Consider the following 26,037-nt stretch of genomic DNA (forward strand, 5'->3'; position numbering starts at 1 on the left):
TCAGACAGTGACACCCCCGCTGCCTGCGGTATCTCCCGCTCCTATGATATTTGACCCACCTACCACTGTGCACATTGCTGGTGTTGTTGATCTATCTCCTCTTCCATCTCAAAAGAACCCTCTCCCTATGTCCCAGGGGTCGGCACCAACTCAGCCGCCCGTAACCCCTGCAACAATACCAGTGGCTCAGACTGTTGCTCAGTCGCCCGCTGCTATAACTGCCCCAACGATGCAAGCAACTACCCAAACGCTAACTCCACAACCTCATGTCTATCGTACTATTGGAGGTTATGAGATTGACATACCCCCCCCCATTATTGAACATTACCCTTGTGTCCAGGACCCATCGGTTCCGGTCACTATCCATCACCCAGACATCAGTCAGATTGATGCGGCTGCCCAGACCTCCACCTGTCCTGTGCCAGGATCAGGATTGACCTCACACATGACTACTCAAACGGCTACCTACCCATACATGGGACATTCAACTCAGACTTCACCTCCGCCGCCACATTTGGACTCCTCCGTCCAAACTGGTTCCTTGCCTCCCGCATCCCTGCATTACCCTATCCTGTCTCAGTTACGACAGATGGGCTTCATTCCATGTAGTCCTGCTACACAGACACGGGCTATTTGTCAGGAACTCTATGATCGGGGTTTCATTAAAGCGCCCCCAGTTCCTGTGAACCCTTCCATGCCGACTCTAGAACCTGAGTGTTCTACTCCTCCTAGATGGGATGAATTGGGTGCGCGACCAAAGGTTAGACCCTCTCCATTAGAAGAAGCTTGGGAAGTTTTAAAACAACAACTTCCAACTAAATCTGACCTACAGGATATTCGAAATGAACCTCCCCCGGTGCTAAGTTTCTCCTCCTCAGTGGAAGGAGATTCATCTCACCTTGAACTACCCAAGACCCGTCCCCTTGACACTCCCATTCCTTCAGGGGCATGTTGTATGCCACAACATGGCATCACATTGGCCAGTATGGGAGATGACCTCGCATTCGTTTCAGAAGGACTTCGTTCCTTACGTAAGTCCATTTCAGCACTCCCGGATACTACTGCATCTGCTACATCAAAATCCGACATACCCCAACAACATGATGTTATTTCTCATCATACCAGACAGCGCCACCCTCAAAGTTATCTTACTGATGAGGGATCTAGCTGCTGCCTTGCAGTCATTGACAGTCCCTGTCACCCTACAGGTCTGAATATCTGTACAGAACCTATCTTATCTGGTCCGCCTAGCACACCTGCCCAATATGTGGCATTACATGAAAATTCATGGTATTATGTTCAACCATGGATTGATAATCTTGCAGGATGGTCCGAGGCGCTTCAGCCCCAGTCCGCCCTCTTCCCACGTGAAGGATCCTTGCGGTCTGACAAACTCTCACTAGTGAGAGATCTTATTTATGACCACCCAGACCCCCATTGGGATCAGAAAACAACCCTCTACCTAGTCCAAGGTCTTCAGGTTTGGAAAAAGTACGAGAATCAATTTCCCCCAACCGCATCAATCGATCTTCTTACATCTTCATTGATTAGACCCTTTGAGAAAGCAAGGGTCTTTCCCCTGCTAAATAAAATGTCAAGAGACACAGATGTCCCCACCCTTCTCATCCTCAAGACTAGTTCTGAAGACCTTAAAGATAAACAACAATGTTGCCACCATCATCTTATTTGCATTGATCTAACAAAACATAGACTGTTTCCAGTATCCTAATATCTGCAAACACCACTGAAACAAACTATTAAAAATGCCCATTACTTCTGCCTAATTTCTTTTCTGAGAACCTTGCCTTTGTGCTGCCACCCAAGACTATCCCCAAGACTTAAAGGTCCTTAGGAGTTCCATTTTCTCACCTAACCCTCTATATGCCAGACATTTAGGCTCCCACACACACACAGGCGTTGCTACAGGAGTGGGGTAAATGCCCCTCCCCCCTCAAAAAAATTTTTAGGAGAGAGAGAGAGATATGCTGGCCCTGGGAGAAAGAGAAGAGAGGGAGAAGCTGGATATGAGGAGGGACAGGGACACAGGGGTGATGGGAACAAACAATGCTGAACATGGGGGAGGGCCAGGGACACAGAAAGTGAATGATACATACCTGTAGCAGGTGTTCTCCGAGGACAGCAGGCTGATTGTTCTCACGACTGGGGTGACGTCCGCGGCAGCCCCCACCAACCGGAAAAAGCTTCGAGGGACGGTCGGCACGCAGGGCACGCCCACCGCGCATGCGCGGCCGTCTTCCCGCCCGTGCGCGACCGCTCCCGCCAGTTGAATGACAAGCAATAAAATATGAAACACAACTCCAAAGGGGAGGAGGGAGGGTAGGTGAGAACAATCAGCCTGCTGTCCTCGGAGAACACCTGCTACAGGTATGTATCATTCACTTTCTCCGAGGACAAGCAGGCTGCTTGTTCTCACGACTGGGGTATCCCTAGCTCTCAGGCTCACTCAAAACAAGAACCCAGGTCAATTGAACCTCGCAACGGCGAGGGTATAACAGAAATTGACCTACGAAGAACAACTAACTGAGAGTGCAGCCTGACCAGAATAAATTCGGGTCCTGGAGGGTGGAGTTGGATTTACACCCCAAACAGATTCTGCAGCACCGACTGCCCGAACCGACTGTCGCGTCGGGTATCCTGCTGGAGGCAGTAATGTGATGTGAATGTGTGGACAGATGACCACGTCGCAGCCTTGCAGATCTCTTCAATAGTGGCTGACTTCAAGTGGGCCACTGACGCTGCCATGGCTCTAACACTATGAGCCGTGACATGACCCTCAAGAGCCAGCCCAGCCTGGGCGTAAGTGAAGGAAATGCAATCTGCTAGCCAATTGGAGATGGTGCGTTTCCCGACAGCGACCCCTAGCCTGTTAGGGTCGAAAGAAATAAACAATTGGGCGGACTGTCTGTGGGGCTGTGTCCGCTCCAAGTAGAAGGCCAATGCTCTCTTGCAGTCCAATGTGTGCAACTGACGTTCAGCAGGGCGGGTATGCGGCCTGGGGAAGAATGTTGGCAAGACAATTGACTGGTTAAGATGGAACTCCGACACCACCTTCGGCAGGAACTTTGGGTGGGTGCGGAGCACTACTCTGTTGTGATGAAATTTGGTATATGGAGCATGAGCTACTAGGGCTTGAAGCTCACTGACCCTACGAGCTGAAGTAACTGCCACCAAGAAAATGACCTTCCAGGTCAAATACTTCAGATGGCAGGTATTCAGTGGCTCAAAAGGAGGCTTCATCAGCTGGGTGAGGACGACGTTGAGATCCCATGACACTGTGGGAGGCTTGATAGGGGGCTTTGACAAAAGCAAGCCTCTCATGAATCGAACGACTAAAGGCTCTCCAGAGATGGCTTTACCTTCCACACGATAATGGTAAGCACTAATCGCACTAAGGTGATTCCTTACTGAGTTGGTCTTGAGGCCAGACTCTGATAAGTGCAGAAGGTATTCAAGCAGGTTCTGTGCAGGGCAAGAACGAGGTTCTAGGGCCTTGCTCTCACACCACACGACAAACCTCCTCCACTTGAAAAAGTAACTCTTTTTAGTGGAATCCTTCCTAGAGGCAAGCAAGACCCGGGAGACACCCTCAGACAGACCCAACGCAGCGAAGTCTACGCCCTCAACATCCAGGCCGTGAGAGCCAGGGATGGAAGGTTGGGGTGCAGCAACGCTCCGTCGTTCTGCGAGATGAGAGTCGGAAAACACTCCAATCTCCACGGTTCCTCGGAGGACAACTCCAGAAGAAGAGGGAACCAGATCTGACGGGGCCAAAAGGGCGCTATCAGAATCATGGTGCCGCGGTCTTGCTTGAGCTTCAGTAAGGTCTTCCCCACCAAAGGTATGGGAGGATAAGCATACAGGAGGCCGGTCCCCCAATGGAGGAGAAAGGCATCCGACGCTAGCCTGCCGTGTGCCTGAAGTCTGGAACAGAACAGAGGCAGCTTGTGGTTGGTCTGAGAGGCGAAAAGGTCCACCGAGGGGGTGCCCCACTCTCGGAAGATCTTGCGTACCACTCTGGCATGGAGCGACCACTCGTGCGGTTGCATGACTCTGCTCAGTCTGTCGGCCAGACTGTTGTTTACGCCTGCCAGGTACGTGGCTTGGAGGAGCATGCCGAACCGACACGCCCAACGCCACATCCCGACGGCCTCCTGGCACAGGGGGCGAGATCCGGTGCCCCCCTGCTTGTTGACGTAATACATTGCAACCTGATTGTCTGTCCGAATTTGGATAATTTGGCAGGACAGCCGATCTCTGAACGCCTTCAGTGCGTTCCAGATCGCTCGGAGCTCCAGGAGGTTGATCTGCAGATCCTTTTCCTGGAGGGACCACAGACCCTGGGTGTGAAGCCCATCGACATGAGCTCCCCACCCCAGGCGAGATGCATCCGTCGTCAGCACTTTCGTGGGCTGAGGAATTTGGAATGGACGTCCCAGGGTCAAATTGGTCCGGATGGTCCACCAGAGCAGTGAAGTGCGGCAACTGGTGGAGAGGCGGACGACATCTTCTAGATTCCCGGTGGCTTGGAACCACTGGGAAGCTAGGGTCCATTGAGCAGATCTCATGTGAAGACGAGCCATGGGAGTCACATGAACTGTGGAGGCCATATGACCCAGAAGTCTCAACGTCTGCCGAGCTGTGACCTGCTGAGACGCTCTGGTCTGCGAAGCCAGGGCCAGGAGATTGGTGGCCCTCGCTTCGGGAAGGTAGGCCTGAGCCGTCTGGGTATTCAGCAGAGCTCCTATGAATTCCAGAGACTGCGTTGGCTGGAGATGGGACTTTGGGTAATTTATCACAAACCCCAGCAGCTCCAGAAGCCGAGTAGTGCACTGCATAGACCGGAGGGCTCCCGCCTCCGAGGTGTTCTTGACCAGCCAATCGTCGAGATATGGGAACACGTGCACTCCCAGCTTGCGAAGGTAGGCCGCTACCACCACGAGGCACTTGGTGAACACTCGTGGGGCAGAGGCGAGCCCAAAGGGCAGCACACAATACTGAAAGTGCCGTGCACCCAGGCGGAATCTGAGATACTGTCTGTGAGCTGGCAGTATCGGAATGTGAGTATATGCGTCCTTTAAATCCAGGGAACATAGCCAATCGTTTTTCTGAATCATTGGCAGAAGGGTGCCCAAGGAAAGCATCCTGAACTTTTCTTTGACCAGGAATTTGTTCAGGCCTCTCAGGTCTAGGATGGGACGCATCCCCCCTGTTTTCTTTTCCACAAGGAAGTACCTGGAATAGAATCCCTGCCCTTCCTGCCCGGGTGGTACGGGCTCGACCGCATTGGCGCTGAGAAGGGCGGAGAGTTCCTCTGCAAGTACCTGCTTGTGATGGGAGCTGAAAGACTGAGCTCCCGGAGGACAATTTGGAGGCAGGGAGGCCAAATTCAGGGCGTATCCGCACCGCACTATTTGGAGAACCCACTGGTCGGAGGTTATGAGAGGCCACCTTTGGTGAAAAAATTTTAACCTCCCTCCGACCGGCAGATCGTCCGGTACGGACACTTGTAGGGCGGCTATGTTCCCGTGGATCCAGTCAAAAGCCCGTCCCCGGCTTTTGCTGTGGAAGCGCAGGGGGCTGCTTAGGCGCACGCTGTTGACGAGAACGAGCGCGCTGGGGCTGTCCCTGTGCCTGACGAGGCCTTCGGGCCGGCTGGTTGTACCTACGCTTTGCAAAAGAATAGGGTGCAGCCTGCCGGGCCCGGGAAAAACGTCCACCTGTAGAGGTGGATGCTGAAGGCGCCCGGTGGGAGAGCTTGTCGAGAGCGGTTTCCCGCTGATGCAGTTGGTCCACCATCTGCTCGACCTTCTCACCAAAAATGTTATCCCCCCGGCAAGGGACGTCGGCCAGTCGCTGCTGGGTGCGGTTGTCCAGGTCAGAGGCACGCAGCCATGAGAGCCTGCGCATCACTATACCTTGGGCCGCAGCACGAGATGCCACGTCACAGGTGTCATAGATACCCCTGGACAGGAACTTTCTGCACGCCTTCAGCTGCCTGACCACCTCCTGATAAGGCCTGGACTGCTCCGGCGGGAGCTTCTCGACCAGGTCCGCCAGTTGTTGCACATAGGTCCGCATGTGAATGCTCATATAGAGCAGGTATGATTGGATGCGGGTCACGAGCATGGAGGATTGGTAGGCCTTCCTCCCAAACGAGTCCAGAGCGAGACTCCCGCCCCGGGGGCGCCAAGGCGGTATCCCTCGAACTCCGTGCCCTCTTGAGAGCAGAATCCACGACCGCTGAGTCATGGGGCAATTGTGGCCGCATTAGCTCTGGGTCGGAGTGGATCCTGTACTGGGACTCTGCTTTCTTGGGAATGGTGGGGTTAGTTAATGGTCGCACCCAGTTCCGAAGCAGTGTCTCCTTGAGGACATTGTGCAGCGGCACCGTGGAGGACTCTCTAGGTGGTGATGGATAGTCGAGGACCTCGAGCATCTCGGCCCTCGGCTCATCCACAGAGACCACGGGGAAGGGAATGCTAATAGACATATCCCGCACAAAGGAGGCAAAGGAGAGACTCTCGGGAGGTGAGAGTTTCCTCTCCGGTGAAGGCGTGGGGTCCGAGGGAAGGCCCGTAGACTCCTCTGAGGAGAAATATCTAGGGTCCTCCTCTTCCCCCCACGAGTCCTCATCCTCGGTGTCGGACATAAGCTCATGTAGCTGAGTCCTGAACCGGGCCCGGCTCGACGTCGAGGCACCGAGGTCTCGGTGTCGTCGAGCGGTGGACTCCCGCGCCGGCGGGGACGGAGCTCCCTCCATCGACGTCGACGGGGACTCCACCTGCGTGGCGGTCGAGACCGGCACCGCAAGCGGCGGCGGTGTCGACGGCCCCGGCGCCGGGCTAGAGCTCACCGGCGCCACAGTCATCGGCGCCGAGGGCGCAAGCACCCCCGGCGCCGGCACAGCCTGGCGCATCAGCCCTTCCAGGATCCCCGGAAGGATGGCTCTGAGGCACTCGTCCAGGCCCGCTGCCGGGAAAGGCGGTGGGGCCGGTAGGGGCGTCGGCGCCAGAAGCTGCTGGGAGCCAGGAGACGGCACCGAGGTGCCGGAACCCCGATGCGTCGGTACCTCCACAACCGACGGGGACCTTTCCTCTCGACGATGACGCTTCGGCGTCGCCTCCTCTCCGATATCCGGATGCACCGAGGGCGACCGGTGACGACGCTTCTTATCCTTCTTGCGGTGCGCGTCACCGGCGCCGGAAGGCATGGAGGAGGAGGAGGTCGATCCCCCTCGGTCTCGAGGCACCGGGTCAGACAGGGTTCGGTCCCGTGGCCCGCGAGTTGAGGGAGTGACCGGGGCCGACTGCCCACGCGGCCTCTCGCCCCCACTCTCACCGGAGGACCGGCGGGCCGACGGGACCTGTTCTCCTGGGGTCGCTGCCATCGGTGCCGATGTCTTGGGCATCGATACCGGTACCGAAGGGCCGGGCGTCGATACCGATGCCTTCGAGGTCGACGTCGAGGGGCCGGCGCAAGTTCCAAAAAGACGGTCCCGCAGAACTTGCCTCGCAACCTGAGTCCGTTTCCGGAGACCGAGACACAGAGAACACGACTTGATATTGTGCTCCGGCCCGAGGCACTGGAGGCACCAAGCGTGGGTGTCGGTCTGCGAGATCGGCCGGCCGCAGCGACCACACTTTTTAAATCCACTCGGGACCTTCGAGGACATCGACGGAAAAATCGCGTCGGCGAAGTCAAAGTCGTCAATGGTGGCTGGAGTCACACCTCGAAAAAAGAGACGACCGAGCAACCACTAGGCCGCAATGTGGCGTCCCCGCTGGAAGCGAGGGAAAAGGGGAGCGCGTGTTCCACACGCTCAGGTTTTTTTTTTTTTTTTTTTTTTTTGGAAAAAAAGGAAACCGGCGGTCACCAAAAAACAAGAAATAAGCAACGATCCGCGTAAACGCGATCGAAATCCGGCGGCTGAAAACAGAGAGAGCGGCAAAGCACAACTCTCTCCAGTCGCGGAAAAAAAGGAACTGGCGGGAGCGGTCGCGCACGGGCAGGAAGACGGCCGCGCATGCGCGGTGGGCGTGCCCTGCGTGCCGACCGTCCCGCGAAGCTTTTTCCGGTTGGTGGGGGCTGCCGCGGACGTCACCCCAGTCGTGAGAACAAGCAGCCTGCTTGTCCTCGGAGAATGATGGTGGACATGGAAGGAAAATAAATGTCAAATGGAGTGGAAACCCCGAAAAGCAGAAAATGGATGGGAGATACAACAGAGCAGGAAATGACTAGAATTGGTGATTGAGTGAGAGAACGTGGGGGGGGGGGGGGGGGGGGGGGGGAAACAGGGCCAGCTCTGCACAACCAGGAGAGGCACTGGCCCAGAGCACTGATAAAAGGGTGTCAAAACCCCAGTCCAGTCTACCTTCAGACTTCTAGAGGGACAGATGCCAGACTGGGATTTTGGCATCCTTTATCATCGGTGCTCTGGGCCAGTGACTCACCTGGCCCAGCAGGAGGGGGAGACCTGAGAGAGGGGGATAAACCGGATAACAGGCAAGGGGAGGTACCAATGCAAAGTTCACTCAGGGCACCACAGTCCCTTGAGGCGGCCTGGGAGGGGGGGGGGGGGGGCATTGCAGAGAATTATGGATGGGAGAGATGAAGAGGGAATTTCAATAGAACAGCGAGGATCCTGCAATTGGTAGTTATGAGTCGATGGATTGGGAGAATGAGTGAGAGTGTAAGATGGAGAGTAAGAGAAATATATGAAATATGGAGAAAGAGAGAAACATTATACGAATGACCTGGAAGACTGGAGTTAGGATGAAATACATTAAAAGGGATGAGGTACTGGAGAGGGATATGAGAGGAAGGGGATCTCTGAAGTGGCTGAGTGAAGGTAGACATGGCAATAGGAAATGGGGTAGAGATAGAAGAATGGCACAGAGGCAAGGGAAGGAAAGACAGGAATGGAGCTATTGAGGGGAAGAGATGAGTACAGACGATGGAAATAGAGGACTAGAGAGTGGGTGAAAGATGGAGGGGGAAATAAAAGACAGGGGAAGAAGAGAGACAGATGGGGCAGTGAGAGCACTGGAGAGATGAGAAAAGTTGGTAGGTAGATGAAGGATGAAAAGGAGGAAACTAAAAAGAGGGTGAAAGAAAGGAAGAAGTAAGGTAAAAGACAAATGGGCAGGTATAAAGGACGTCCTTGGCATGCGCAGAGCAGCCAGCATAACGTTTGGCTGCTCTGCACATGCTCGACCGGCCGACTGGCTTCCAGGGGAATAGAGAATGTAAGTGAGCTACGAGTGTCACGATTGTGACTTTTTCTTGGTTTGTGCTCTTCTCGCCCTCTGGTGGCCAGAACCGGTGGCTGAAATAGACTTTCCAGTCCAGTCCAGATATTTTAGCCCTCCAGTCTTGCTTGGAAGTTTGGCAGCTAGCCTCACCCTTAGCTGCCTTGAGATTGCTGCAGTTGAGCCTCAGCTGCTGATGGGCTTATTAGCCACCTGGAAACTTTCTGCTTGGCCTTTGCAACTCCAAAGGTCCAGGTTGGTGTTTGTGCTTAGTGCACTTCTGCCTTGTTTTGTTTAGCCTTGTTTCTTAGTTAGTGTCCCTAGTCTGTATTCCCTGCCTGTTTGAGACCCTGTACCTTGAACCCTGTTCTAGCCCAGCTTGTGTTTGTTTCCTATTTGAGACCCTGTATCCTGTCTAGTCAAGTTTGTCTTGATCCACTCTGTCCAGTAAGTCCTGCCGGCTGCCTGCACCTAGGGGTTCAACCCCTAGGGAATGGCGGTCAAGCGCAGGTGAAGTATTGTCCAGTCACGCTAGTTCCTGTATCCTGCTTGAGAATCCTGTATCCTGTCCAGTCCTAGTTGGTGGGTTTTTGCCTGCTGCTGCCGCTCCCCGTCAGCGGCCCAAGGGCTCACGATTCCAGACTACCTTTGAGAACCTGACGAGCAGCTCATTTGCATTCCATTTCATTGATGCATGGCCGTTCCCTACCGATTTGCTATGGAATCGGTAAGGGAAAGGCTCTTCCGAGGACCTTAGTGCATCTGGCCCTTAAACTCCAAGGAGGGACAAGCGGTTTCAAGTGACTCCCTTCAAAAACCAAGCGATGTTCCTATGGGCACTAGGGAAAAGCCCCAGAGTTTTGCCCCAAGAGGGCTACCAGTTGAACATTAAATGAGCTCAGCACCAGCCTCTGATCGAATTCCTGTTGCAGGAACCTAAGCATGTCAAGAACCTGCACCAAGGAGAAATAGACTGCACCTGACACAGGCCAGGAAGTGGAAGATTTGCAGGCCTTGAGTAAAATGGAAAAGTCACCATGGGGGGGGGGGGGGGGGGGGGGGACATTCCTTGCTAAAAACATTGCCTCTCAAGGGCTAAACCATAAGCCAGAAAGGATCTGGATCCTCTATTACTACTGGACCCTGCGGGAGCAGGCTGCAACCTCTGGGAAGAGGTAAAGGATCATCCAGATGAACGAGATCCATGTACCACACAATCTATGTCCAATCTGGGGCAAATAGAAGGGTCAGGAAGGGATACTGCATTATCCTGCACAGCACTTGGCCTACCAGACCACCAAAAAACAAACAGGATGCTAGGAATTATTAAGAAAGGGATAGTAAATAAGTCCGAGAATACTATAATGCCTCTGTATTGCATTCAGTTCTGATCACAGTATCTCAAAAAAGATATAGCAGAATTAGAAAAGGTTCAAAGAAGAATGACCAAAATGATAAAGGGGATGAACTTCTCTCATATGAGGAAAGGCTAAAGAGGTTAGGGCTCTTCAGCTTCGAAAAGAGAAGGCTAAGAGGAGATATGATTGAGGTCTACAAAATCCTGAGTGGTATAGAAAATCGATTTTTTTTACTCTTTCAGAAAATATAAAAACTAGGGAACACTTTGAGGAAGTTACATGGAAATACTAGGAGGAAATATTTTTTCACTCAACAAATAGTTAAGCATTGGAACTCTTTACCAGAGTAACAGCGGTTAGCGTACCTGGGTTTAAAAATGGTTTTGACAAGTTCCTAGAGAAAACGTCCAAAGTCTGCTATTGAGATAAACAAGGGGAAGCCACTGTTTGCCTTGGGATTGGTAGCATGGAATGTTGCTACTATTTGGCTTCCTGTCAGGTACTTGTGACCTGGATTGGCCACTGTTGGAAACAGGATACTGGGCTAGATGGACATTGGTCTGGTCTGACCCAGTTTGGCCTGATGTTCTTATGCCACAGAGTTATTTAAACACTGCTCCTTATCACCCACAACACTGTTCTTTATTGCCCAGCACTGAAATAGACCGATTCACTTGAAACACCGACACTACCTTGGTCACAAAGGAGGGCACTGTCATCAAAATAACCATCTCCGCTAAGACCAAAAATGGTGAGCTACAGGACAAAGCCTAAAGCTCTGAAATCCAACAAGCTGACATGATAGCCACCAAAAATACGGTTTTCAAAGCCAAATCTTTAATGGTGGCCATCGACAATGGCTCAAAACGCACCAACATGTCAAAATACCAAGTTAAGATCCCATGGAGGAACCACAGGACATCGGGGGGAGGGGGGCCTAGATACCTTAAACCTCTAACGAACCGAATGACATCAGGAAAAGATACCAAGGGCTTGCCATCAACAGGACCCCAAAAACAAGCAAAGACCACCAACTGTACCTTAAAGGGAGAACCAGGCCAACTCTTTTTCTAAACCATCCTACATAAAAGTAAAAAAATTTCCACCACAGTTGCTCAGAAGGGATGTAATTCCCATTCCTGACACCAGTCGTCAAAGACATGCCAAAACCACACATAAGCCAAAGAGGTAGAGCGGCGACATGTCTGTAGCATGGTGGAAATCATTCACACAGAGAATCCCTGGCCACCTGAGACACACCTTCTCAAGAGTCATGCTATAAGCAAGAATGGAGACTGACTGGGATTAGACACCGGGCCCTGCCTTAACAGGCTGGCCTCGTCCCACAGACTGAGCAGACCATCCACTGCCAGAGCTACCCAATGCCAGTCTGGTGCGATGAGAACCACTGAACCGAGATGCACCTCAATCCTCTAAATCACTCGACACGTACAGCAATATCTCCACCAGCCATGGAAGAATCAGTGCATCAACCCCCTCTTGTGCAGGCCTCTCCCCATCAACCGAAAAACAGTGGGACCCCCCTCCAAAGGGACACCACCTTGTAGTGGTGGAGGGGCTTCCATGTTTCAATGACTCGGAAGGCTATGCTGAAGGGCTACCCATATCAGACAGGCCTCTGAGGAGAAACCAGACAAAGAGTGTCCCAAACTGGAAGAGTGGTGAGATGGTGACCTGGAGTTCGTATGCCCAACGGCCCAGCTGCCCTCTGAGGTTCTGTCTTCTTTATGTAAAATTTCCTCTTTGCAATTGCATTTTCCTTAACCGAGAGGAAGGGAACAACCAGCGGTCAGCCACTGATGGCCAGCGTTTTGTCCCCTGAGCAGCAAGTACGGGACCGCTGCGCATCGAACTGCCCACAGATGAAAGGGTTGGTAAGTCCTTTGATTAGTGCCGGCGAAGGAGCGTCGATGCTCTTGGACCTGGAAAAACAACTCCATCGCTCCCGAATTATTCAACCACCATGTCCAAAGGAGTGGAGAAGTGAGTTAGAGGAATATACTGAAACGGAGGACGTTTACAGCAGAACCCGAATCGGCGGAACCACTCCTAAACACCTCAAGAGAATCATCTGGAGTTTTTGGCTTCCGTGGAGGTTACATTGAATACCATCTGGAAGGCGCTTCGGGACCTAACGGCGGTAGCAAATAACTTTGTTTCAGATATGATCTTATTGCATGGACAATTTGACTGAACCCTCTGAGTGTGAAAAAGTTGATAAGACATATGAAGTTCTGTATAAGCAAGAAGTGGTTATGATTTTGAAAATGATAATGGACCAGAAACTTTGAATAATAAGGTGGATGTTTTTGTGGATGATTAATGTCGAGATTATTGTTTTTCCCAGAGTTCCAGGTATGACTCCTAAAGTTTTCCTCAGAAATATTTCCTTAATTATTACTTCGAAAGGAGTGAAGCCTGTGAAAGGAGAAATTAGATCTTACCTGCTAATTTGCTTTCCTTTAGTCCCTCCGGACCGGACCAGGATTGGACTGATGGGTTGTGCTCGCCTACCAGCAGGTGGAGACTGAGAAAAAACTCTGACTCTAGAGAGCCAATAGGAGCCCTGGCCATGTGACCTTAGCCTCAGTATTTGAATAACAAAGCAGGAAAGAAAGAAAGACCTTCTGTGCCGTATGGAATCCTAGCAGCCACAAAGCACTCGGCAATGCCAAGTATCAGAGCTCACCAGCAACTCTCACCAGAGGTATGGCCCGATATGTATTACAGCTCACCAGCAACTCTCACCAGAGAAGTGGTATGGCTCACTTGTACTATAGCTCACCAGCAACTCTCACCAGAGAAGCGATTTGGCTCACATGTAATATAGCTCACCAGCAACTCTCCCCAGAGAAGCGATTTGGCTCACATGTAATATAGCTCACCAGCAACTCTCCCCAGAGAAGTGGTATGGCTCACGCATAATATAGCTCACCAGCAACTCTCACCAGAGAAGTGGTATGGCCCACTTAAGATTTTATATATATTCCATCAACTGAGCTTACCAGCAATTCTCACCAGAAAAGTGGTAAATCATATTTAAGGTTTTATAGATATTCCAGCAACTGAGCTCAGCTACAACTCTCACCAGAGAAGTGGTAAATCATATTTAAGGTTTTATAGATATTCCAGCAACTGAGCTCAGCTACAACTCTCACCAGAGAAGTGGTATGGCGTATTTAAGGTTTTATAGATAGATTCCAGCAATTGAGCTCACCAGCAACCACCAGAGAAGTGGTATAGACCACGTAAAGTTCTGTATATATATAGTATTGTTCCACGAATCGTAAAGGAATGAATACACTTCCTACTGAATACACTTCCTACTTAATAAAAGAAGCTAAAGAGTAGAGAGAACATGGGAGGGGCCTGGTCCGGTCCGGAGGGACTAAAGGAAAGCAAATTAGCAGGTAAGATCTAATTTCTCCTTCCTTAGCATCCCTCCGGACCGGACCAGGATTGGACTGATGGGAAGTACCAAAGCAGTAATCTGAAGGGAGGGACCCTATGAAAACTGCAGAGAAATGTTCATGCTGCATAGGCCACCTGGCGACAACTAAAATGTAGTGTGTCCCAATGAGCAAAATAAAATGAAACTAGGACTAAGTTGCCAACTTACCAATGTGCACCGAGAACACCAAAAATCGCTGTAGTAAGAATAGAGCCCGCTTCTGAAGTTGTGGAATATGTTGTAATACGCTGTGGAACTGCCCTCTCAGCGAGAAGAGAAATAGACATTCTCATTTCCTTGATCCTTCGAGATATAGCGGGTTAGAAACAATGAAAAACTTTTACGCCTACCAGCTAGAAGGACAAAACCAATAAGAAAAAACCGATTGGGAAAGGTGAAAACTTTAAACTACAGCAGACCGAAAAGAAGTTACCAACCGTAGAAGTATTCCACACATAGATCTACTTGCTGCAATGGCTACTAGGAAACCCTGCTTGAAGAGGAAAACTTTATAGAAAAAGTTATGGCTACTAGAAAAACAGAACTTTAAGAGTCTGTTCACCTAGCTGGTGGACGAAGCGGGGGGGGTACAGGTGCAGGACTCCTTTAACAAACCGCTTTGACAGTGGATGCTGCATAAGCGTGCGGTTGTCAACAGTATCATGCATCACTGATAGAGCTGCCAAATGAACTCTAATGGATGAGTAAGACAGACCAGATTTCGCAAGATGCAGAAGATATTCCAAAACATGCGAAATGGATACTGTTTGTGGAATGAAGTGGCGAGAGGAGCACCACAGAGTGAACCGTCGCCACTTTGATTCATAGGACCTTAATGTAGATTTCTGTCTGGAAGCAATTAAAACTTGAAGTACTTCCTGCGAAAATATCAAAGACGTTGCGGACCCAGTAACCACGCCATAAGTTTGAGTGACTGGGGGTCCTGATGTAGAAGGGTGCCTTGGTTCTGCGTGAACACCTAGTGAGAAGACAGAAGAAACGCATAAAGAAGGTTGAAAAACCCCTGCTGGACGTTGGCATCTGTCCCTGTCTCCGTCAAGACTGTTGCTGAACGGAAGAAGCAAGAAATGTTCGAGAGCCTGAAGGCAAAAAGAGATAGCCCTGAAGTGTCGCAGTGAGGAAGTAAGGCTGAAAAAATGAGAGTCCATTCACCTAAATGCAGGGTGAGACAACTAAGAAAAAATGACTACAAACTCAAGAGTATACTCTTAACTCCTCCTTGGCGGATGACATAACCCATTGCCATGGCAAGGACCAACATAGCTCTCTCCGCCTTGTTTGTCAGTAGGGAAAACCAAATTCACCCGAAGGTAAAATGAATTGCTGAGGTCCCCCAGAAAAAAAATATATACAAACAAGCTTCTGCCAAAAAGTGTACTGCACGAAGCATCCCAATGACAGAACTAAGGTTCTTGAGATAACTAGATGACACTTAAATAGCGCGATTGATGACCCTGAGATTCGCAATAGGATGAAGGAAAATTCCTTCTTGGGCATTAGAAAGTAAAATTGCATTCTGCAGAATAGAGCGAGGAAATGGCCGAAGGCCCAAGGTCACCAAGAAAAATATAAACTGGGATGTTTGCAGAGGAGACAAAAGACTGTGCGCCAACCTGACTAAACAAAGAGAAAATCAGAGATATCTGATGAGAGATCAAATGAGAGGCCTGGCTACAATCACCACCCAACCTAGAGACTGTAAGAAATGCAACACCCGGTGCGTGACCTGAGAACTCTGCTGATAAGACTTTCTCCAATTAGGCAGTCGTCTAGGTAAGAATGAAATGACCCTAAGAGCGCAATGAACATCCTCTTAGATCTATAAAAGAACGGAAGAGAGAGTACTGCTGAAAATGACCGGTTAATGCATAAGCAAAAAACTAGCCATTCTCTGGATCCTGAGGAGAAGAGGAAGGGTGACCAAGAGGCATATTTTCAAAGCACTTTGGGAGGCTAAGTTCCATAGGTTTCTATGGAACTTTGGGAGGCTAAGTGCTTTGAAAATGAGCCTCCAAGGACACCAGTTAAATAGGGCTACAAACTCCAACCCTATCTCTATGGCGTTCCATAGTTGGCTAAGTTCTGAATATAGAAAGTTCTGAATATAGGAGTCCACCAGCTATGGTAGTACGCTCCGGACAGAAAAAAATTGTCCCAGTATGAAAGTCTGATTCACCGGCCTGTAATTTCTTGGATCTCCCTAATCCACATACCACTAATCCACGTACCACGGTCATGCGTCCTCCCTCACTGAGATGTAGATTGTAAGCTCCTTTGAGCAGGGAACGTCCTTCTTTGTTAATTTGTACAGCGCTGCGTAACCCTAGTAGCGCTCTAGAAATGTTAAGTAGTAGTAGTAGTACCAGACTCACACCCAATAGATATGAATGTTGAGCTTGTTTCAGGTTAAAACACCGAACCTAGGCCCAGGGTCCCCGGTGTTCCTAGTGGTGAACAGCCATGGCAAATATTGTATGCGTTAGTTTGCAGAATTACTGCAAAGCCTTGCTTTGGGAGCAGAGATTTCTGTTCGATACTCTCGTGAGAGGTTTTTTTTCTTTTTTTCTTTAATGCTGTTCTGGTTGTAGAAAGGTGGACATTTGAGCTTTCCCAGAATGGCAAAACTTATGTACCTATGCCCATTAGATATGAATGCTGGACTTGATGGACTTTAGGCCTTACCCAGCATAACCATATTTATGTACCTATGGCATAAAGACACAGGAAGTGAGTGAATCCCCTTCCAATTGAAAGAACACTCTGGAGTGAAGGCGCATAGAATGAAAATGAAAAAGGACAAACTTGGAAAATACCTGTAACGAAAAAAGTGAAGTTGTGCCACAGCCACTTGGTGAAGGCAGTGTAGACAAGACTGTATCTGAATTCAAGAAAGCTTGATATAACATTAGGTCTCTAAGGAAGAGGAAGAGATAGCAGATGGTATGTATAGGCATACTGGACCAAACCAGGATGTTTATAACCTGCCAATGCTGAACTGATAGAGTAGAGACAAACACGAGTAGATGGTTTGAGGACCGTCCACTATCTTTAAGTGGGAAATATGCAAAATGAAAGGATGACTTTATTCTCTAAGTGACCATATGTCCTGTAAAAACCAGAAGAAAGCTAAAATGAAATATGAGAGGCTTCAAGGCAGTTGGAAAAGAAGGAAAGACATGAATAAAGCATGCCTGCTATTGCAGCTGAGTGATTGGGAGCTTGGTAGACAGGACTGTCCCTCAGAGAATATGAAAGAACTGATATATCCCCATGGCATCTGAACAATCTACTGTATGCCTCTAGAGAAGGCTTCTTAAAGTCTGAAAAAGAAAACACTGTATAACACTACAGCCATTGAGAGTGATTGTTAAGTTCTTAAAACACTATATAACATCATAGGCATGGAGTAAAATGCTATTGAGGAAAATGCTTGAAATGAATTATGATATTATGATAAGATGTAGATTTTCCACCAGGCAATGAAAAATGACTGAGCACCAGAAAAAACTAGTGTTAACAGCCCCGTGATACATAGAAATTTAAAACAAAAAAAGCTTGTTATATATCCATATATGAAAGGAGCCCCCTTTCAACCAAATATTGCCTGCTGATGTGAAGTGCATTTTAGAATACGCCGTTCAGCACATACAAAAGTGTACACATCTTGGAGCCGAACTGCTCTATGAACTGCAGCCTTACCTTCAGCAGAGATCCCCGACTGATAAGACGGAGGAAGAAACAAAATGGCCGCTGTTCGCGCCACTGGCCCCGTGGCGATCGTCAACAGCATGCCCGACACCTCCGAACAAGCGGAGCCTAGTGGAACGGCGAAGAAACAACAGCCGGCGAAAAAGGCCCCGAAAAAACCGGAGGCAGCACCGGACCCGAAGAAACCTTGAAGGGAGAGCAAAATTTACACGTTCCGGCTGCGTGAACTGCGCGACGCTGACCGACAGCAGCTGTTTGAACTTTTAAGCCATATCGGAAAAAACAGGTGGCCGCGCTTACGCACCTTTCTTTCTTTTTTTTTTTTTCATTTGTTTAAACTGCCGCCGCCAAAACGCAAGAAAATGGAGGAAATTAAATCTGACGAGAAAAATCGCTGTTTAAAGTCACAGACACTGAATTATTTTCTTCTGTTTGTTTTTTTTTTTTTTTATAACCCCTCAATCATAATAAAACACTGGAGCTGCCTGCTCGTTAGAAGTCTGGGGAAAGAAAGGCTGCTTCTTTGAATTTCCTTTTATTTAATTCTTTTAAAGCAGCTGCCTGTTAAAAGTGGCTGCCTCTCCCAAAGACGGTACACCTTTCCAGAGAAAGGGACGGCCCTTCCCTGCTAAGCCAGGGAGATGGGGAGGAAGGGGGGTGGACTCGAGACACCCGAGTTTAACACCCCCGAGGCTGTCAAAGAAAGAAGAGAAAGGAAACCCTGTCAAGCCTCTAAATAAGATTCCAGGCACAGAAGAATTATCACAAATATCTGTAATATCTAAAGAGAAAAGGAGAGAGACTAATGGGCTCACTTCCTACCTGCTGGGAGACTGAGAAAATACTGAGGCTAAGGTCACATGGCCAGGGCTCCTATTGGCTCTCTAGAGTCAGAGTTTTTTCTCAGTCTCCACCTGCTGGTAGGCGAGCACAACCCATCAGTCCAATCCTGGTCCGGTCCGGAGGGACGCTAAGGAAACTGGGATTGCTTTAATCACTGGGATTTGAATTAGAGACTTGAGTATATGTATCGTTAAATAATTTCTGGTTTTTAAAAGAGAGAATGTAATCAGATGTATTATTTCTAACTAAAACCTGGACAATAAGTATGTTCTCAATTAAATGAATTGACTACACGCCGTATTTGATCTTGAGGAAGCCAACCAGATGATCAATGTGGAATAATGTATTAGGTGAGTAATATCTGGGGATAATCAGGTTAATACCATGTTTTCTTTTTTCTGTTTAATTGATCTACTTGTCTTATTTCACTCTCCCTATTTTTCTTCACTTTGTGGTCTAAGAAAGAGAAAGATTGTATATAATCCATATATCTAGTTGGGATTGTTTTCTTCTGATATTGTATTAATGTGCAATCATCTCTGTATTACTGTTTGCAAGTGACCCTTGTAAAATGAAAAATTATAAATAAATGATTTAAATAAAAAAACAAACAAAACAAAACAGTGGGACCTAAGTGTTGCGCACCTTTACCGTCAGATCTAGACCTGGGAGACTGCAATGGTGCACCACCTGCCTGAAGGCCTCCAGCAAAAGGGAACACTCCCTGGGATCCAAGGTATGCCAGTTGATAAAATCCGCCTGCACATGGCTCTGCGCCCGCCACATGGGCTGCCAACAGATGAGCCAAGTGAACGTCTGCCCACCGAAGGCTGCCTCCGCGACAGCAGACTCCTTGTGCCACTGTGCCAATTGACATATGCCACGGCTGTGGCATTGTTGGACAGCATGCGGACCGTCCACCCAGCCAGCCACGGCTGAAAGGCCAGCAGAGCAAGATGGAGCACCCTAGTCTCAAGCCAGTTGATTGGCCAACGGGCTTCCTGCACGACCAACAGCCCATCAAGTTGGCAATCGTCATGACCACCGTCCAAGTTGGTGCTTTCAGAGGAATATCCTTGGTGGGATTGCCGGTGTGCAGCCACCAATACAGGATGTGCCTCCCCCCCCATAAAGGAACAGCATCTCTAGAGCATCTAAGCTGGCATCCATCATGACCACCATCCAAGTTTGTGCCTCCAGATGAATACCCTTGGTGGGATTGCCGGTGTGCAGCCACAGATGCAGGTTAGGCCTCCCCCCGGAGAGGAAACGCATCTCTAGAGCATCCAAATGTAGGACCACTGAGCCAGGAGGGCCCAATGCAGGGGCCTCATATGAAAACAGGCTCACAGAACCACTTCCACCCGAAGAACCGAATCTCTAGAGCATCCAACTGCAGGATCACCGAGCCAGGAAGACCCACTGCAGGAGCCTCGTATGAAAACAGGCTCACAGAATCGCTGCCGCCATCGAGCCCAGAAAGTAGAAATTCCCACACCCTTGGAGCCAGTTCTGAAAGAAGTCCCCGAGCTTGATACTGCAGCTTGAGAATCCTCGAGTGAGGCAGGAAGACCCACCCAACCTGGGTGTCAAACCAAACCCCCAGGTACTCGAGGACCTGTGAAGGAGAAAGATGACTCTTGGCGCAATTGACTATCCAACCCAGATTTTCCAGGAACTGAACCAATCGGGCTGTGCTGCGCTCACTTTCCTGTACCAACTTTGCCCAAATCAACCAATCATCCAGGTACAGATGAACAAGACGCCTTTGTTGCACAAGGCCACCGCCACCATCACCTTGGGAAAGGTTTGGGGAGCCGTCACCAGCCTGAAAGGCAACATGTAAAACTGACAGTGTCATCCTAAGATGACAAACCGCAGAAAGCACTAATGCGCCTTCCAAATGGCAATATGGAGGTAAGCCTCCATGAGGTCCAAGGAAATAAGAAACTCTCCATCCAGACTGCAATAATTACAAATGATTGAGGGCCTTGTTCACCCATTTGAGATCCGGGATTGGACAAAAGTAACACTCCTTCGAGAGCCATGAAGTAGGTGGAGTAACATCCTGTTCCCCTGTTCTCTCGCGGCGCCGGCACTACAGTCCACAACGTGATAAGTCCCCTGCACCACGCCCGCTTTCCAAATGGAGCAACAAGGGGGCTCCACAAGCAAATCCGGTAGAGCACGATCAAACATGAGAGAGTAACCTTCACGAACCACCTAAAGAACCCACTAATCCATCGTAATGTGGGCCCACCTCTAGAAGAACTCCTGCAACACAGCGCTAAATACTACCAGAGACTGGACCCTGGCACCATCATTAAGGACCCCTGAACCCAGCTCATGGCCTCCCCGATAAGCCCCCCCCCCCAAAGGGGCTGTATATGCTGGAAGAAATGGTTCTGAAATGATCAGCATGGTACTACAGTTTCTTGCAGATGCCCTCGACTGGTGGTACTTCTACCACCCCCACTGGGCTTGTCTTCCGGAAGCCTCGGGATCTTAGTATTGCCGAGCCCTCACACCAGCTTATCTAACTCTTCCCCAAAAAGAATAGTCACGAAAATAAAGACAACAAAGCTTCTATTTAGAAGCCATATCAGCCACCCGACCACAAAGCTCAATGAGCGACCACAGATAGGTCACTATGAGAGGGGTGGGGGAACACGGCCTTCCAAGTGTAACACCCCCAGGGAAAAAGTGTCCCCCAAGGACCAACACCCCTCACAGAGAGGCAGAGACAAAAGGCTTTTTTTTTATTTCCTTCTATTTTTTCTCTTTTGCAGAAGGGAAAAAGGGCAAATACCTACCAGACTGCACATTTATTTTATTTGTGGCATTTATACCCCGCTCTTTCCCGCTCAATAGCAGGTTCAGTGCGGTTTACAAAGTATGGTACAAAGTATCACAGAGATAATACAGGGATGGAAACAATGTATCAAAGAGATGACATACTGTAATTACTTAGATTAGGTTCAGTGCGGCATATAAAGTATGGTACGGTGTATCACAGAGATGATACAAAGTATGGAACAAAGTGTCACAGGGACGGCATAATTTCATAGAGTGGGATAATTACATAGAGTGGGACAGTAGTAAGAGATGTGTTGAAGGGATTGGAGTGTGGGTGATATAGTGGAGTTATGATCCACACCTGCTGGGAAACTGAGAAAATACTGTCTGGCTGACAGCTGCATAGGGGTTTAGTACAGTATTCAGAGTCAGTGTTCTCAGTTGGTAGGCTTGCATAACCCAAGCGTTTTGACCAGTCTGGAATGGCCCCTAAGGAACATGGTTTTCCCCATTCACTTTGTGCATGAGAAACAGAGCATGGCCGTGGAATACCTAATGATCATATTAGCATGCATTTTAGTAGTCTGTGATAATGGTTTCCACATGAGTTAATACCTGCGCTGAAACCATTTACGCATTTTTCAACCAGTAAAACTCATAGTAATGCTTTGTACATTAGCTCCTCAGTAAGATGCAATTTAAGTATATAGTCTGTAGAATTTAAAAAGTTAAGTCCATGAACAGAGTTATCAAGCACTGCAAGGTGGAGCCTGCAAAGAAACGTTTTTGCCAGGAAGGCATAGTCCTGAATGAAACCTGGAGAGCTTGTCCTTTGAGATCAGTGGCGTGTTTGAAGCGAGTTTTAGGTTGCTGCACGGGAGTTGTGCCAGTGTATATATAACAAATACTACTATTTTAAAGAATTGTGTTGACCCAGAAATGGAGAAACGGAATCATGGGCACTGTTTCTACAAGTTAGCTTAAGCATGCAACCTGCTGACCCAGAACAAGACACAAGCAGCATCCTGCCACAGTTATACCCAGTTATGCTCATAAAATTACCTAACGCTTTGAAATGTCCAATATTTATATATAGTCTTACAGAGACACCCTCCTAGCTGGATAAGCCTAATAGTGTAAGGCTTGAAAAAACAAACTAGTATAGATGTGGCATTAATGTCACTGTATTTTGATCCTCTTCTACAGATCAGTCCAAGTTTCAAGTAGCTGCTGTACAAACACATCCTGCATTAGAATACACTGATCTTTTTAAAAGTCATCCCCAGTCTTACCAAAATTAAAAGACTTTGCACCATCAGTCTGAGAAACAGAACATTGGTCTGCCTTCCAGAAGACTGTAACCGAATCACCGTGATCTTTGTTTTTCTCTCTACAGGGACAAAAAAAAAAGTTTAAAAGTCAGCATTTTAAATGTCATTTACAGATTATTGCTTTGTCAGATTTTTATTCAGTGGGCCATGTACATCAAGGGCTTTTGATGCGCATTGCTTTCACCTCTGGCTTTTCCCTCCCCCCCCCCCATTCTTCTTTTTAAGTCGTCTCCCCCCCACCCCTCAAACATGACTCTGCCATACAACCTATTTGCTGATTTGACCTTTATTCCTTAAAAAAAAACAAAAAAAGTGTCATAAGCAATCCAAAACAGATTACTTTTTAGGTAAATGCTGTGAAATGAGGTTTTTATGTGCACTGGTTCCTTGTTTTGTCATGCGTCTTAACTTTAAGCTGTATGGAGAAGGGACAATTTCTAATGTGTATCTACAGTGCTGCACACTTTGGTTATAGCTATACAAATTAATGGCAGTTAAGCTGCCCCTTTGACAGTTGAAGGATTGCAAGGGGCAGATCTTAAACTTCTACTGTGTTCTTTATTCTTTAGTTTCTGGCAGCAAGGATTAAATGGCTAAACTTGCTGATTGACCCCAAAATGAGACTTGGAACACAGCAATCTTCAATGTTTATGAGGTGGAATGATATTGCAAGGGTCTGTATTGTGATTAGTCAGCAGGAAGCCATTACAGTACAAACTCTAGCAGAAACTACACCAGAATCGATGAATTCTCCAATCTTCACTGGGAGTGCAAAGGCAGCAAAACTGTGCCAAAGCACTGGTCCAGGGTTTATATGCCTTAGTGAAGACAGAATGCCTGGGAAAGCAAATCAGAACTTGACAAATTTCAAAATCTAGGTCACCACATAAATTAGAAGTTACCCTCTGGTGCCCAGGATTTGCTTGTTGTCTGGGCTGTACCATTCTGTTATCCCCTCCTATCATTGATAACAAAAGAGTGGTTTGCCAGACTTCAATAAGAGACCAAATATATCAATAACACCACGAAAAGAGGTGTCCTTTATAATATTTTTTAAATGTTTGTGGACCATCAGAAAGTGGGGACTCAAATATCCAAAAGCACATACAAAACGTACTTAGGCACCACACATAATCCTCATCGGTCCAATGTATTTTTTCTTAAGCAATTATCTTCTTATATATGTGCATAAGAGCATAAATCCATAAAACATTTAAAGCTTGTCAAAAATCAAAATCACCAAAGCCGTAGAAACAGAGTAGCACCACTCCAACATGGAGCTCAAATAGATTGGTTGCTTCTGCCTGACATAGCGCTATGTTTCGCTATCATAACTGTATCTGGGTAATCTTTCTGCAAATAAAACACTGCATTAGGGAACAGACAACAGAACATTTGTTTAAAGGACCCCAAACTCCACTTCTCTGCTCCTCCAGCTTCACCTTTCCTTGTTATCTCTAATGCCCCAGTAACTATTGGGAGATATACTCTTCCTCCTCCCATCCCACATCTGAAACTATTGGGAGATATACTCTTCCTCCTCCCATCCCACATCTGTACCCTTGTCAGCTCCCAGTCCCGCTATGAAGCAGTCAGGGGCAGATTTCATTAGGTAGTTGGGACAGGTATCTAGTTTACAGTGAGTGTTAGAGAACCAGCTGATCGCCTGTGCAACTGCATCGACGGTAAGGAGGGCGCATTTTAACCAGGTTCAGTCAGCCGGGTATTCTCCAGTGGTTGGGTCCAACTCATTAAGGAAGATTTCGATGTCAGTGTTGTCCTGAGGTAGCTGTTGCAAAGCAATTAGACTTACAAAGATCCATAGTAAGCTATGGAACTTTGTAAGACTAAGTGCTTTGAAAATACACCTCTAGGTGAACCTTCAAACATGCACCTCCCCTATCAAGGGGTGGCTCAAAGCCCCCCTCCCTCCTCCATTTCCAGCATCTCACCTTCTCTCCAACTGTCCTGTAAGGTGTCCAGTTTCTATCTTACCTTCCTTCAGAAAAAGCCAATCAGCATCTATAGAAGATGCTCAAGGCCCCGCTGGCTTATATAAATGACAGTCACATTTCTACCTGGAAGAAGGGAGACACTGAATACCTGGTAGTAAAAGGGAAGAAAAGGAGGCTTGAAACAAAATGGGGGGGGGGGGGGGGGGGAGATTGTTCCGGTGCTGCCTCTTAAATTATGCCACTCTAGGCAGACCAGGTTCTTATCTGAACAACCCACCCACCCACCCGACACACACACACACTTTTTCCAGACATATGATTGGCAGGGGGATGATTAAAACAAGTTATATCCTGGGTACAACATGCCTAAATACTTGAGGAGCCTTATCAGATGTATAATTCTGTGGCTCCCGAGCAGATTTTAGGGGCATGTCAGAAACGAACCAGATCCACCATCCCCCTAAGTTGACGGATGAGTAACAAAAACACCAACCGCTAGGATCGGAAAAAAAAAAAACAAAGCGTGAGAGACTACAGAAAGTTTGTCGGCTCAGCTCCCAAACAGAAACATGAAGAGAAAGGGTGCGGGGCTACTACCTCCAAAGACTAAGCGCCAAGAATGGACAGCCGAATCTACAAATCAACCCGCAAGAGGCAACACCTTCTCCTCACCTGCGGATAAGCGGCCGCAACCGCACACACACTTTCACGGTATCTTCCTCAGACATTTTTCTCTCGGTGAAGAGCCGGCACTGGCGCCCTTCCTTCACTTTGAATCTTCCTCACGTCACGTCCTGATTGGCTGTTCTTCGCTTACGTCTTGCAAAAGCCTCTACTACTTCCTGGGTTGAAAGGGGGGAGGGGGGAGAGCCCGGCTTGGAATATAACAAAAATTAAAAATCAAAATTATTGTATCGTGAAGTCAAAACCGATATGTGGAACGTAACGTGAAATTCATTTTTGTTAATTATATACCTGGGTTATGTGGGGTCTCCGCTGGGGTTGCGGTGATAAGGTGGTCGTGATCGGGATTTTTTTCTTCTTCAAATAGCTTAAAAACCTCCTTGGAAGAAGGGTGCCGCTGTATACCCGGAAGTAGTACTGGCCGCTGTCAGGGAAGGGTTCGGGACGGGTAAAACTTTCCCTCATAACTTCAAAATGATCTATAATTCCCTCACCTTATGCCCTTTGGAGGCACTCCTGTCTTTTTTGTTTTTATTATGCTGCACAGGTTTTCCAGTGATGGCAGCGTTATGTTGCTGCATCGAATTCACAGGATCTGCC

At 48.4% G+C, this 26,037-nt stretch overlaps 1 protein-coding gene across 1 annotated transcript in view; it reads right to left on the bottom strand.

Annotated features, from left to right (window-relative positions):
* CENPE (centromere protein E) overlaps positions 1-25,484 on the bottom strand; it is a 466,760-nt gene extending 441,276 nt beyond the window's left edge. The window contains 2 exon segments of the mRNA XM_030192156.1: positions 22,760-22,857; positions 25,426-25,484. Of these exon segments, the coding sequence (XP_030048016.1) occupies positions 22,760-22,857; positions 25,426-25,481 (154 nt within the window). The 5' untranslated portion in view covers positions 25,482-25,484.
* Between the last annotated feature and the right edge of the window lie 553 nt (positions 25,485-26,037).

This window comes from Microcaecilia unicolor, chromosome 2, assembly GCF_901765095.1.
Source record: "Microcaecilia unicolor chromosome 2, aMicUni1.1, whole genome shotgun sequence".
In the NCBI taxonomy this organism is placed as follows: domain Eukaryota; kingdom Metazoa; phylum Chordata; class Amphibia; order Gymnophiona; family Siphonopidae; genus Microcaecilia; species Microcaecilia unicolor.